At 40.9% G+C, this 14,631-nt stretch overlaps 1 protein-coding gene across 3 annotated transcripts in view; it reads left to right on the forward strand.

Annotated features, from left to right (window-relative positions):
* The window catches only part of LOC134352025 (myosin-11-like), a 140,461-nt gene that overhangs the window by 90,753 nt on the left and 35,077 nt on the right, over positions 1-14,631 (forward strand). For all 3 annotated transcript variants that reach the window (XM_063059077.1, XM_063059078.1, XM_063059079.1), the window contains 7 exons: positions 99-272; positions 876-990; positions 7,867-8,057; positions 9,545-9,666; positions 11,682-11,751; positions 13,460-13,620; positions 13,761-13,869. In XM_063059077.1, coding sequence (XP_062915147.1) covers positions 99-272; positions 876-990; positions 7,867-8,057; positions 9,545-9,666; positions 11,682-11,751; positions 13,460-13,620; positions 13,761-13,869 — 942 coding nt within the window. The remainder of the gene's footprint in view (positions 1-98; positions 273-875; positions 991-7,866; positions 8,058-9,544; positions 9,667-11,681; positions 11,752-13,459; positions 13,621-13,760; positions 13,870-14,631) is intronic.

The following is a 14,631-nucleotide window of genomic DNA, read 5'->3' on the forward strand; positions in this document are numbered from 1 at the left end:
AGTGATTTTAGTGGTTTTTTTAGTTATTGTATTTTTAGTTTTTATTTTTAGTTATATTTTTATATTTTTTAGTTATTATTAAATTATTTGGTTTTCAGACTGGCCCCCCAGGTATTCTTGCTTTGCTGGATGAAGAATGCTGGTTCCCTAAGGCTACAGACAAGTCATTTGTGGAAAAAGTGGTTCAAGAACTAGGTAACCACACAAAATTTGCCAAACCGAAACAACTGAAGGACAAAGGAGATTTCTGTATTGTTCATTATGCTGGGAAGGTAGGAACCAAGTAACCAATACCTCAAGCTTAAAAGAGATTGTCAACAACTTTTCAAAACTTGACCTATGTGCGAGTAAATCTTATGCTATAGAATAATATGCGGATGATGAATTTTAGCAGAGTCATTGTAGGTAGGAAGCACTTGCAATGGCCCATAGTGAATTGTAAAAGCTTGGTAACTTTTGATTGTCAAAGACAATAATGCTCATCAAAGCAAATAGCTTCAATAAATCCAGTTAAGCTTTTAGATGCTGAAATGTAGAATCTGTATCGAACGTCCTGTAGTTTTCTTCAGTTCATATGACTCCAGCCCATACAATAATGATTTGCTCAAGTACGAAGCTTTAGTTTTATATAATTGAGTAGAGCTACTGTTGACTGCCTCTTCCTATGAATGAGGCTGTGGTTCTGGGAAGTGCTCATTCCAGATATAATAAACAATTCTAAAAATATTTTGTAGCCATTCTGAGGATCTGTTTATGCAACAATTTCAGGAAGTGATGACTTCAAAAATGTATTAATTGAGAGCAATCCAGACAGACAAGTAGATGTAATGGAGCAAATCAATAAATTGTAAGATGTCAAAGGTGTTTTCCTTCAGGTCCCTTACAATGCTGGAAACTGGCTGACCAAAAACATGGATCCGTTAAATGATAACGTAGCTACTCTGCTGAACCAGTCATCTGACAAATATGTAGGAGAACTGTGGAGAGATGGTGAGAACATGACAAATAATGTATTAAACATTTTTTACCTGTGTTCACGTGTTTATTAAACTAGAGAATGTTAATGCTCGGGATTGCAATGCCCTCTATTGCAGACAATATGCACAGCACAGAGAGTTGTTCCACAAAGTACTGCTTCCGGAGCACTGAACACAGGACTTTGGTAAAGAGTTATAATGAAATTAGGAAAGAGTGCAAATTAGAGAGAGAAGGAGAGAAAGTTTTTCCAGTTGTGGAGGGTTTGGCAGGGAAATGGAAGCTGAACAATTCAGCAAGGAGAAAAGCAAAGATGGAAGTGGAAGATTGAACACTAGTGAGAGGAAGTGGAATGCAGAAAAGCCAAAGTAAACAGTAGTTTTAAAAACGGAGTCTGGCTGGACTTAATGTTATAGAAACATAGAAACATAGAAAATAGGTGCAGGAGTAGGCCATTCGGCCCTTCGAGCCTGCACCGCCATTTATTATGATCATGGCTGATCATCCAACTCAGAACCCAGCCTTCCCTCCATACCCCCTGACCCCTGTAGCCACAAGGGCCATATCTAACTTCCTCTTAAACATAGCCAATGAACTGGCCTCAACAGTTTGCTGTGGCAGAGAATTCCACAGATTCACCACTCTCTGTGTGAAGAAGTTTTTCCTAATCTCGGTCCTAAAAGGCTTCCCCTCTATCCTCAAACTGTGACCCCTCGTTCTGGACCTCCCCAACATCGGGAACAATCTTCCCGCATCTAGCCTGTCCAATCCCTTTAGGATCTTATACGTTTCAATCAGATCCCCCCTCAATCTTCTAAATTCCAACGAGTACAAGCCCAGTTCATCCAGTCTTTCTTCATATGAAAGACCTGCCATCCCAGGAATCAATCTGGTGAACCTTCTTTGTACTCCCTCTATGGAAAAGATGTCTTTCCTCAGATTAGGGGACCAAAACTGCACACAATACTCCAGGTGTGGTCTCACCAAGGCCTCGTACAACTGCAGTAGTACCTCCCTGCTCCTGTACTCGAATCCTCTCGCTATAAATGCCAGCATACCGTTCGCCTTTTTCACCGCCTGCTGTACCTGCATGCCCACTTTCAATGACTGGTGTATAATGACACCCAGGTCTCGTTGCACCTCCCCTTTTCCTAATCAGCCACCATTCAGATAATAATCTGTTTTCCTATTTTTGCTACCAAAGTGGATAACTTCACATTTATCCACATTAAATTGCATCTGCCATGAGTTTGCCCACTCACCCAACCTATCCAAGTCACCCTGCATCCTCTTAGCATCCTCCTCACTGCTAACACTGCCACCCAGCTTCGTGTCATCCGCAAACTTGGAGATGCTGCATTTAATTCCCTCATCCAAGTCATTAATATATATTGTAAACAACTGGGGTCCCAGCACTGAGCCTTGCGGTACCCCACTAGTCACCGCCTGCCATTCTGAAAAGGTCCCGTTTATTCCCACTCTTTGCTTCCTGTCTGCTAACCAATTCTCCACCCACACCAATACCTTACCCCCAATACCGTGTGCTTTAAGTTTGCACACTAATCTCCTGTGTGGGACCTTGTCAAAAGCCTTTTGAAAATCCAAATATACCACATCCACTGGTTCTCCCCTATCCACTCTACTAGTTACATCCTCAAAAAATTCTATGAGATTCGTCAGACATGATTTTCCTTTCACAAATCCATGCTGACTTTGTCCGATCATTTCACCGCTTTCCAAATGTGCTGTTATCACATCCTTGATAACTGACTCCAGCAGTTTCCCCACCACCGACGTTAGGCTAACCAGCCTATAATTCCCCGGTTTCTCTCTCCCTCCTTTTTTAAAAAGTGGGGTTACATTAGCCACCCTCCAATCCTCAGGAACTAGTCCAGAATCTAACGAGTTTTGAAAAATTATCGCTAATGCATCCACTATTTCTTGGGCTACTTCCTTAAGCACTCTGGGATGCAGACCATCTGGCCCTGGGGATTTATCTGCCTTCAATCCCTTCAATTTACCTAACACCACTTCCCTACTAACATGTATTTCACTCAGTTCCTCCATCTCACTGGACCCTCTGTCCCTTACTATTTCTGGAAGATTATTTATGTCCTCCTTAGTGAAGACAGAACCAAAGTAATTATTCAATTGGTCTGCCATGTCCTTGCTCCCCATAATCAATTCACCTGTTTCTGTCTGCAGGGGACCTACATTTGTCTTTATCAGTCTTTTTCTTTTTACATATCTATAAAAGCTTTTACAGTCCGTTTTTATGTTCTCTGCCAGTTTTCTCTCATAATCTTTTTTCCCCTTCCTAATTAAGCCCTTTGTCCTCCTCTGCTGAACTCTGAATTTCTCCCAGTCCTCAGGTGAGCCACTTTCTCTGGCTAATTTGTATGCTACTTCTTTGGAATTGATACTATCCCTAATTTCTCTTGTCAGCCACGGGTGCACTACCTTCCTTGATTTATTCTTTTGCCAAACTGGGATGAACAATTGTTGTAGTTCATCCATGCAACCTTTAAATGCTTGCCATTGCATATCCACCGTCAATCCTTTAAGTGTCATTTGCCAGTCTATCTTAGCTAATTCACGACTCATACCTTCAAAGTTACCCCTCTTTAAATTCAGAACCTTTGTTTCTGAATTAACTATGTCACTCTCCATGTTAATGAAGAATTCCACCATATTATGGTCACTCTTACCCAAGGGGCCTCTCACGACAAGATCGCTAATTAACCCTTCCTCATTGCTCAAAACCCAGTCCAGAATAGCCTGCTCTCTAGTCGGTTCCTCGACATGTTGGTTCAAAAAACCATCCCGCATACATTCCAAGAAATCCTCTTCCTCAGCACCTTTACCAATTTGGTTCACCCAGTCTACATGTAGATTGAAGTCACCCATTATAACTGCTGTTCCTTTATTGCACACATTTCTAATTTCCTGTTTAATACCATCTCCGACCTCACTACTACTGTTAGGTGGCCTGTACACAACTCCCACCATGTGGCAGAAAACCTTCATGTGGCAGAAAACCTAAAAAAGTGTAGGAATTGGAATCAGAATCAGATTTAATATCACTGGCATATGTTGTGAAATTTGTTGTTGTGTGGCAGCAGTACATTGTAAACACAAAATACTCTGCAGATGCCGGGGTCAAAGTAACACTCACAAGTTATATACTGCAGCTGAATATAAGGAGTTGAGAGAATAAAGTAGGTGGTGTAAATGGTGTAAAAGGTGCAACATTCCTACGTTTCATCTTTAGTCAATATGTAGCAAGGTCAACAGGAGAGACTTGGAGTGGAGGGGTGGTGTGGTGTGGAAACCATGGCAAGCTATTCCTAAGTGAAAAGAGCATCAAAAGGAGAACTTTTTATGCATTGATTAAATAGTTCAACTATGTTTAACACAGCCACTGGAACAGGATAAAGTAGAAGTAGGTTCAAACTTGCGACAAGCCCAATTTTAATAGACTGAGAATTAACAGAAGTAACAAAACAGCTACCCAAAGGTTAATCAACGGGGAATAAACATAACTGAGAATCATAGAGCTCAGGGTAAAGAAAGGAAAGAGTGGGACTTTCATATCAAGAACCCACCTAAAGAAAGGGTGCATTGAGGGTAAGAAAACAGGGAAAAAGGGAAGCATATATACGTACATAATGAAACCTTCATGTGGCAGAAAACCTAAAAAAGTGTAGGAATTGGAATCAGAATCAGATTTAATATCACTGGCATATGTTGTGAAATTTGTTGTTGTGTGGCAGCAGTACATTGTAAACACAAAATACTCTGCAGATGCCGGGGTCAAAGTAACACTCACAACACGCTGGAGGAACTCAGCAGGTCGGGCAGCATCCGTGGAAAAGATCTGTCGACGTTTCGGGCCGGAACCCTTCGTCAGGACTGTAGAGGGAAGGGGCAGAGGCCCTATAAAGAAGGTGGGGGGAGGGTGGGAAGGAGAAGGCTGGTAGGTTCCAGGTGAAAAACCAGTAAGGGGAAAAGATAAAGGGGTGGGGGAAGGAGGCAGGGAAGTGATAGGCAGGAAAGGTGAAGAAAGAATAGGGGAAAACACAATGGGTAGTAGAAGGAGGCGGAACCAAGAGGGAGGTGGTAGGCAGCTGCGGGAGGGGCAGAGTAACATAGGGATAGGGGAAGGGAGGGGGAGGGAATTACCGGAAGTGGGAGAATCCTATGTTCATACCAAGGGGCTGGAGACTACCTAGATGGTATATGAGGTTTTGCTCCTCCAACCTGAGTTTAGCCTCATCATGGCAGTAGAGGAGGCCATGTATGGACGTATCTGAATGGGAGAGGGAAGCAGAGTGGAAGTGGGTGGCTGCTGGGAGGTCCTGTCTGTTGTGGCGGACGGAGCGGAGGTGCTCGACGAAGCGGTCCCCCAATCTGCGTCGGGTTTCACCGATGTAGAGGAGGCTGCACCGGGAGCACCGGATGCAATAGATGACCCCAACAGACTCACAAGTGAAGTGTTGCCTCACTTGGAAGTACCATTTGGGGCCCTGAATGGTGGCAAAAGAGGAGGTGTAGGGACAGGTGTAGCACTTGCGCTTACAGGGATAAGTGCCAGGTGGGAGATCCGTGGGGAGGGACGTGTGGACCAGGGAGTTGCGGAGGGACCGATCCTTGCGGAAGGCAGAGAGGGAAAGATGTGCTTAGTGGTGGGGTCCTGTTGAAGGTGGCTGAAGTTGCAGAGGATAATAGTACATTGCAATACATAATAATAAAAACGGAATTACAGTAAGAAGTTTGTGTGTGTATATATATATATATAAATATTCATAAAAAGAGTTCAATTAAATAAGTAGTGCAAAAAAGTAGTGAGGAGGTGGTCACAGGTTCAATGTCCATTCAGAAATCTGGTGGCAGAGCTGAAGAAGCTGACCCTGAACTGTTGAGTGCATTTAAAAAGGGAATTAGTAAAGCAATGATATTAAACTCTACTGGCATAGAAAATTAAAGAAAAACCATACATTTAGTATAAGTGTGCCAAGTGCAAATGGATAACTTAGGTCTACTGGGGACAAACATTGGTAACACGTTTTGTGGAATGGGAAGATGTGGAGAGGTTCATAAAGAATATAATCTTGCTGCTATATTCACTAAAGAGGGGAACAAGATCAATGTTGCAGCTGACGACTTTGACATATTGAAAACAAAGTAGGAGAGGGATTTAGCATCTTTGAAAGCGAATAAATTGCCAGGCCAGGATGAAATGTATAGCATGCTATTAGTGGAAACTGTAGAAGGTCCTGTGATTGTTTTCAATCAACCCTGACCGTTTAAGTGGTCTCAGTAAACTGAAGGATTGTTAACATCACATCATCATTTAAAAAGGGAGGCCATTTAGTTAAAGTATTTGACAAGTAATTGGAATCAACTCTATTGGACAGCATAAAGCTCATTTAGAAAGCATAGATGAATTGCTGCTTCAGCTGGAATGAATTTTGGTCCCTGGATGATGGAGAGAGAAGAGGTAAATGAATTGTTTTTGCATGGGAAAGTGTAGCTAGGACCTATTGCAAATTCTCATAGCTGTACCGTTTTAATCTGGAGAAAGTGAGTGGAATCAAGGAGCAAGTGTTGAGCAAAGGGCAAGTTTCACCAGTCAACGTCATTGGCATACTGCAGGCTGAAGTGAGAGGTTACCTGTTTCTCCATTACAGAAAGCTCATCCATGTATTGTTTGTGGAGTCAATGACTAATAAAAGTAGCTTTGATTAATCTAAAGGGGTTTTAAAAAAAACATTATTAAGTGTATGAGATTTTTATACAGAATCCTAGTTATACTATATCACGATTGTGGTGCTCAGTGTAGTAGCAGACCTTTGGAAGTTTCTATTTCTCTTGCAGCAAATATCTGCAAAGTTCAAAGTAAATTTATTTATCAGCGTAGTACATGTCATCACATACAACCCTGAGATTCTTTTTCCTGTGGGCATACTCAGCAAATCTGTACAATAGTGACTGTAATCTGGATCAATTAAAGACCAAGTGGAGCATTGAAGACAACAAACTGTGCAAATGCAAATATAAATAAACAGCAATAAATAACGAGAGCGTGAAATAACAGGATAAAGAGTCCTTAAAGTGAGATCAATTTTGTTGGGAACATCTCAATAGATGAGTGTAGTTATCCTCTTTTGTTCAAGAATCTGATGGTTGAGGGGTAGTAACTATTCTTGAACCTGGTGGTGTGAGCCCTGAGGCATTTGTACCTTCTACCTGATGACAGCAGCAAGAAAAGAGCATGGCATGGGTGATGAGGATATTTGATGATGGATGCTGCTTTCCTATGATAGTGTTTCATGAGATGTGCTCAGTGGTTGGGAAGGTATTTCCTGTGATGTACTGGGCCAAATCTACTAAGTATCTGTATATTTACATGGACTGGTGTGTGTTTAATCATGGACAATTTACGAAAGTTGAGAAAGATACGCAGTGATTTTCTTTCAAGGTAATTAAAGAGGTAAATAGAGAGAAATTATTCTCACTGATTGGAAAACCTAGGGCTAGGGATAAACTGAAGGTAGACCAAGACCTCTTAGGAATGAAGCAGGAAAACACTCCTACACATAAATTGAATTTTATAACCCCCTTCAATTTAACACTTGGCCAATTGTAGATTTTAACTCAGATTTTTTTAACCAAATATGTTAAGGGATAGGGAAATGGATGGGTATATAAGATAACTTGCAGATCACTCATTGATTTATAAAGCAGAACTGAGGGACTGAACAACCCACTCAGAATGCTATGTTCAGATCTGCAGCTTTTTTCAATAGCATTGGTAAATATACATGCACTTAAGTGACCTATACATATACAGCACAATTATTGAATATATCTTTTATTTCCACTTTTAAGTTGACCGTATTGTTGGTTTGGACCAAGTGGCTAAAATGAGTGAAAGTACCCCAGGGGCCTCAAAAACAAAAAAAGGCATGTTCCGTACTGTGGGTCAGTTGTATAAAGAGCAACTGACCAAACTTATGACAACACTGCGAAATACCAACCCAAATTTTGTGCGCTGTATCATTCCAAATCATGAGAAGAGGGTAAGTGACCATAATTTACTCTTCACTTTAATAACAACTGTCAAAATACAGAGTACTTGACTGAAATCTTATGCAAGCAAATGCAAAATGGACTTTAGGAGTTTAGGCTTTTCTTTTTATCTATAGAATATTTGCAGTGATCTAGTAAGAATAGTAACTAAATTTGTATATTTACTGAAGAACATTTGGATACTAAAGTTAGTTATTGTCCATTAAGCCTCTGGTATTTAGGGCATCAGTAAAAGTATTCATCGTTGCTATTTCTGTAACAGTTTTGTTTGACCAGTCGTGAGCTGAACCCCTGAACCTGGAGGACTGGTGGACCATTCTTAGTCTGGTCTCTAGCCTTTGATCTGTTTGGCACGCGTGATCCTACCAATACCCAAAGCATAAGGCTCTGACTCTCTGGGTCATTAAGGCACGCAAGCCACCATGACATGATAAGCTTATGGTCCTCTGGGATGTTAGATACTAAAACAAACGCTCTATTAGATAAATTTCAAAATCAATATTTTTTTTAATGAAGATGACCCTTTCTATCATCATAATAAAGAAAAGTGGATTAACCATGTGGAAATAAGGGGCAAGTTAAAATGAAGTGAGATTTTTAATGTAATAGAAACAAAATGAATGAGACAGAGTGGGTCTGCCACAAGTAATTTCTTCCTCCTCCACCCAGTCGCCCTGTAATTCCCATTATCCCTGTCTGACAGTACTGACGTTATGCTTATCGGGCGCATATGCTTGGCTAACACACCAGGACAAAGGTATTCTTTGATGCTGTTTGTTGTTGCTTCCAGTTTTACAGCGGGCACCCGACTGATGGTTGGGGTGCCTGTTTGTGGTGGCACGTGCTCTGTGCTGGCTCAGTGGAAGAGATCATTTTGGGGGTTAGGGGCGGGGGAGGAGGAAATTACTTGTGACGGACCAGCTTTGTCACATTGAGCAAATTGAAATAGACTATTAGTAACCAACATTACATGCTTATAACCTCTTACACAGATTATCAAGCCTCTAGGACTTTTTTGCCTTGGAGGTTTGAAGCTAGATCATTAGCGGGAGGAGTTAATTGAAAGTGGAAGTAGACAAATCATTGAAGGATCTTGGAATTGAGGTCTGTGTGGAACTGTCATAGAAGAGATGAGACCTCGGGCAGATCAGCCATGATCAAACCGAATAGTGCACAGCCCTGAGATCTTACTCCTGCTTCTGTTTGCTTACGTTCTTATGTTCAATAAAGAAAATCATTTGTGTTAACCAAACATTAACCTGGTTATTTTAAGTGGATTCAGATTACTGTTAAAACATTAAATAACACAAAGAAATTTCTTACTTTTTTTTAAGATGCAAGCAAAACATATATTACAAATACATAAATCTTTACAATACGCAAGCAACAATGCACAGAAAAAATATTCTCCTGGCACACAAATCTTAAAAGTTCTAACATATTCTGAGCTTATCTAACAAAATCCTTGCTCTGACAGGCTGGCAAACTTGATGCCCACCTTGTGCTTGAACAGTTACGGTGCAATGGTGTTTTGGAAGGCATCCGGATCTGCCGTCAAGGATTTCCTAACAGGATTATCTTCCAAGAATTCCGCCAAAGGTAAGTAAAATTCTCTCTGTTTTCAGTCCAGCATTGAACTAGAGTCATTCTGAGTGTCACTTTTTCTAAAGGTTATTGGAAAGAGATGAACATTCAGATTTCATAAACACAAGAGATTCTGCAGATGCTGGAAATCTTGTGCAACACACACAAAATGCTGGAGGATCTCAGCAGGTCAGGCAGCATCATTGGAGGAAAATAAACAGTTAACATTTTAGGTCAAGGCCTGCTGAAGAGTCTCGGCCCGAAACATCATCTGTTTATTCCCGTCCATAGATACTACTGACCTGTTAAGTTTCTCCAGCACTCTATCTGTGTTGCTGAACATACAGACTTGACCTTCTCTGTGTCCAACTCCAAATACTCAAGATGTATCAATTATTAATCTCACTCCTGCGCCTGGTTGACGTCTGTGTGACGCTTCTATTCATGGCCCCTCAGTCCAGTTCAGCCAGAGACCTCGCTGCCACAGCTGAAGCAGATTGATGATTGGGCCTAAGGTGGAGATTAAGACTCCTTCCAGGCCAACTCATAGTCATAGTCATAGTCATAGTCATAGTCATAGTCATAGTCATAGTCATACTTTATTGATCCCGGGGGAAATTGGTTTTTGTTACAGTTGCACCATAAATAATTGAATAGTAATAAAACCATAAATATTTAAATATTAATATGTAAATTATGCCAGTCCAGGACCAGCCTATTGGCTCAGGGTGTCTGACCCTCCAAGGGAGGAGTTGTAAAGTTTGATGGCCACAGGCAGGAATGACTTCCTATGACGCTCTGTGCTGCATCTCGGTGGAATGAGTCTCTGGCTAAATGTACTCCTGTGCCCAACCAGTACATTATGTAGTGGATGGGAGACATTGTCCAAGATGGCATGCAACTTGGACAGCATCCTCTTTTCAGACACCACCGTGAGAGAGTCCAGTTCCATCCCCACAACATCACTGGCCTTACAAATGAGTTTGTTGATTCTGTTGGTGTCTGCTACCCTCAGCCTGCTGCCCCAGCACACAACAGCAAACATGATCGCACTGGCCACCACAGACTCGTAGAACATCCTCAGCGTCATCCGACAGATGTTAAAGGACCTCAGTCTGCTCAGGAAATAGAGACAGCTCTGACCCTTGTAGACAGCCTCAGTGTTCTTTGACCAGTCCAGTTTATTGTCAATTCGTATCCCCAGGTACTTGTACTCCTCCACCATGTCCACACTGACCCCCTGGATGGAAACAGGGGTCTCCGGTACCTTAGCTCTCCTCAGGTCTACCACCAGCTCCTTAGTCTTTTTCACATTAAGCTGCAGGTAATTCTGCTCACACCATGTGACAAAGTTTCCTGGACAACGAAGGGTCTCGGCCCGAAATGTCGACTGTACCTCTTCCTAGTGATGCTGCCTGGCCTGCTGCGTTCACCAGCAACTTTAATGTGTGTCCCAAGGAAAACAATGTTGTCCTATTCTCCTCTCCCAAAACCATCAAAGCTTGTTTTCCAAATTGTGACTAATTTTCCCATCCAGTTTGGTGCTCTGTAAAGCCAAGAGAGACTATCAAAATATTATCAGATCTAGAAACATCCCATGCTGAAAATTAAGGAATGATTTCCCACAAGTAAATTTTAATCAACTCCTATCAAGGATGATTAGTTGAGAGTATGTTTCAAAGGATTCGGAGGAGCAGTGCAGTAAGTGAACCGATACATTTGCAGTAGCACAGACCCCTAAAATATTACGAAGAAGGAAAGTGTAGAAATGTTTTGAACCACTGTGAAAGACACAAGGTAACATTGTAAGAAATAACTTATTGTAACTTCCTTCACAAGATGCTCTTGTGTATTATGACATTGCAATGTACGTGTTATAAAACACTTTTTGAATAACATGGAGTAAAATTATTTAATTAATCCCTTAAACATTAAAACATCCATAAGAAACAGAATCCACTCACATTCCTTGCCATTAAATTCGTATTGAGTTAATATAAATGATTATTAACCTATAATCTTTCTACTAGATATGAAATCCTAACACCAGGTGCTATTCCAAAAGGATTCATGGATGGAAAACAGGCTTGTGCACTAATGGTAAGTCTACATACTATCCTAATAGAGACCAGAACTGTCGTTGTTGAGCTGAAAGTTGCCTTCTATTACAGACAATTTTAGTCTGGAAACTGGTTGGGTTTTATATGTTCATGAAAAAGTCCAAAAGGTTCATTTATTATCGAAGTATACAACTCTGAAATTCTTCTTCTCCAGATAGCCACAAAACCAGGAAAGAAAAGAACAGCAGCACAATCATCAGCCCTCAAATCCCTCCTCCCCACACACAAAAAATGAACAAAAATGGAACAGGCACATCGACCCCCAAGTCTCCCTCCCCCGCACACAAAAACACGAGAAAGATTGGGCGAAAAACACAGAATACAAAAAAACCGTAAGACTGAAAAAAGTCCACGGTCCAAGTCCACATCCAAAACATATACAACCTGGGCAACATTCTCCCTCTCCATTGCACAGTGATCTCACCAGTGAGAAAAAGGCAGTCTCCCCTCCCTGACAGCAGCACGATCCCCCAGTGATAAAAAGGCAGCCAGTCTTTCAGTCACCCTCGTTGCTTTAATCAGCAAGCAACACAAGCTTCGCTTGGTGAAATGGAGTCGAACATTAGCTCACAGTCTTCTCACCACAAGGTTCCCGCACACTGCCTCTACCTCCCGGAATCCCTCCGGAGACTACAAAGCACTGAAACACTCAAACAATCTCCAAACTGGCTCCAACAGTTCCAGAATCACTTTCAAGACAAAAAAAAACATAAAGGACGTAAAAGAAGTGAAATATACAGTATGGTTTCATGATCTATTCAAAAGATGTCGACCGAAGGAGCTAGTTTCTTGGCATTTGCTGTCATTCCTGGATTTTCCAAGGGAACTGACAGCAGAAGTTGAATATGTCCAGCCATAGTGAGAGGGTGTAACTTTCATCATTAATGACACAGCAACACTTAATTATTTCTATTTTCCATTATGACTAAGATAATAAATTATTTAAAAAGCTACCTTGCAATCTTTAAATAAGATTTTTTTTAAATAATATGACATCCTGTGGCCATTTTCCTCATCACACTCGCCCTTTGTAATGGCCACAACTCTACAACCAGGACTCCACCAAGAAGGCCAGGCAATCTCCAAGGAACTGTTTGTGGAGAACAACTGATTGCAAAACAGGCAGGCTTGGAAAGTCTAGGCCATCATAATGGAACATGTCTTACAAATGTATTCGGTGTCCTTCACAGCAAATTATCATCTCGTAAAAATGTTTATTTCAATACAACATCCTTTACTAATTACTAGATGCGCATCTGGATATTCACTGTACCCGATCTAATAATGAGATGACAGCTGAATTTACAGAAATGCTTTCCTCTCAGCTCCACCACATAACCAGATCATGGCTGATCTTGTACCTCAAACATCATTTCCCCACCCGATTCTTGGTTTCCTGTAACAAGCAAAGATTCATCCATCTCAATTTTGAATGAAATCAGTGACTAATCCTCCACTGCCTTCCAGTGAATTCCAAAGATTCACCATGATTAGTATAGAGAAATTTCTCCTCTGGTTAGTCCTAAGCTTGTTTTGAAAATACTACCCCTACTTCTAGACTCCCCAGCCAAGGAAGATAGCCTCCCTGTATCTACCTTGTTAAACCAGGTTCATACAAATTCTGTAGCAGATTTAGCATCTTGTTACTGAACTGAATTCTGCTTTTTTTGAAAATGTGACTATTTTAGATCAAAGCCCTTGAACTTGATACTAACCTGTACAGAATTGGACAAAGTAAGATCTTCTTCCGAACTGGTGTACTGGCCCATCTGGAAGAAGAGAGAGATCTGAAAATTACAGATATCATTATTGCCTTCCAATCTCGAAGCAGGGGCTACCTGGCCAGAAAGTGAGTGCTTCTTTACAGCATAATTCATTGCACAAGAACCTTGAGTTTACTGAAATGTACTTGGTATTAATCGGACTTTTGATATTAAAATGGCTTGTGCTGTTTTCTCATGTGTTGCCTTGGCATTCTAATGATTTCAGGGCCTTTGCCAAACGGCAACAGCAGCTCACTGCTATGAAAGTGATTCAGAGAAACTGTGCTGCTTACCTTAAACTGCGGAACTGGCAATGGTGGAGGCTGTTCACTAAGGTTAGTTCAAGTAAATTTCACCTGCTTGGTAATTTCATGAAGGAGTATATGTATTTTCTTCCACTTGCCAATGTTTGCTAAGAAGCTGGGGAAATTCTCATCCTACCAATAAACACATTATTAGCACCACTGCTGGAGAGAGGAAGGAATCTCCCAGGGGTTCCCAACCCAGGGTCCATGGACTCCTTGATCAATGCTTTTGGTCCATGGCATGATAAAGGATGGTAACCCCTGATTTAAAATAATGTTGTAATTTTATCCTTTTAACCTGTTGCACGAATCTAGAGGCATGGCTTACAAATAGCAATAAATAGTTTGAATCTATTTTTCTGCTGAAGACTAAAATGATATTGCCGTCTTCTTAGTCATCCAGTTGAAACCATACAAATGTTAAGATGATAAGAAATGCCTTTGCAAACCATTTGTTGCCTGGTCCTGTGAAATTCAATGGTATAAGACAGAAAATAGCCAGAAGAATGGCTATTTACATTATAAGATGCTAATTTTTCTAAGTTTTTCATATTTTTCTTTCTCTTTAAATATGTTCAAATCAAACTTAAGCCTCTCCTGACAGAGGTTTTAAAATACAGAAATGTGCCTGGCATTTTCCTAAATCAATATTCACACAATAAATGATGTGAAGCATCATGCTTTTTGAGTGGTTTTACAATAGACATTCTTAAGCTGGAGAACTATATACAGTAACCTCTAGACAATAAATCCCATTGTTCTGCAATGTTCTAATGCCCAGTCTGTCGGTGC

Source organism: Mobula hypostoma, chromosome 9, assembly GCF_963921235.1.
Source record: "Mobula hypostoma chromosome 9, sMobHyp1.1, whole genome shotgun sequence".
Lineage (NCBI taxonomy): Eukaryota > Metazoa > Chordata > Chondrichthyes > Myliobatiformes > Myliobatidae > Mobula > Mobula hypostoma.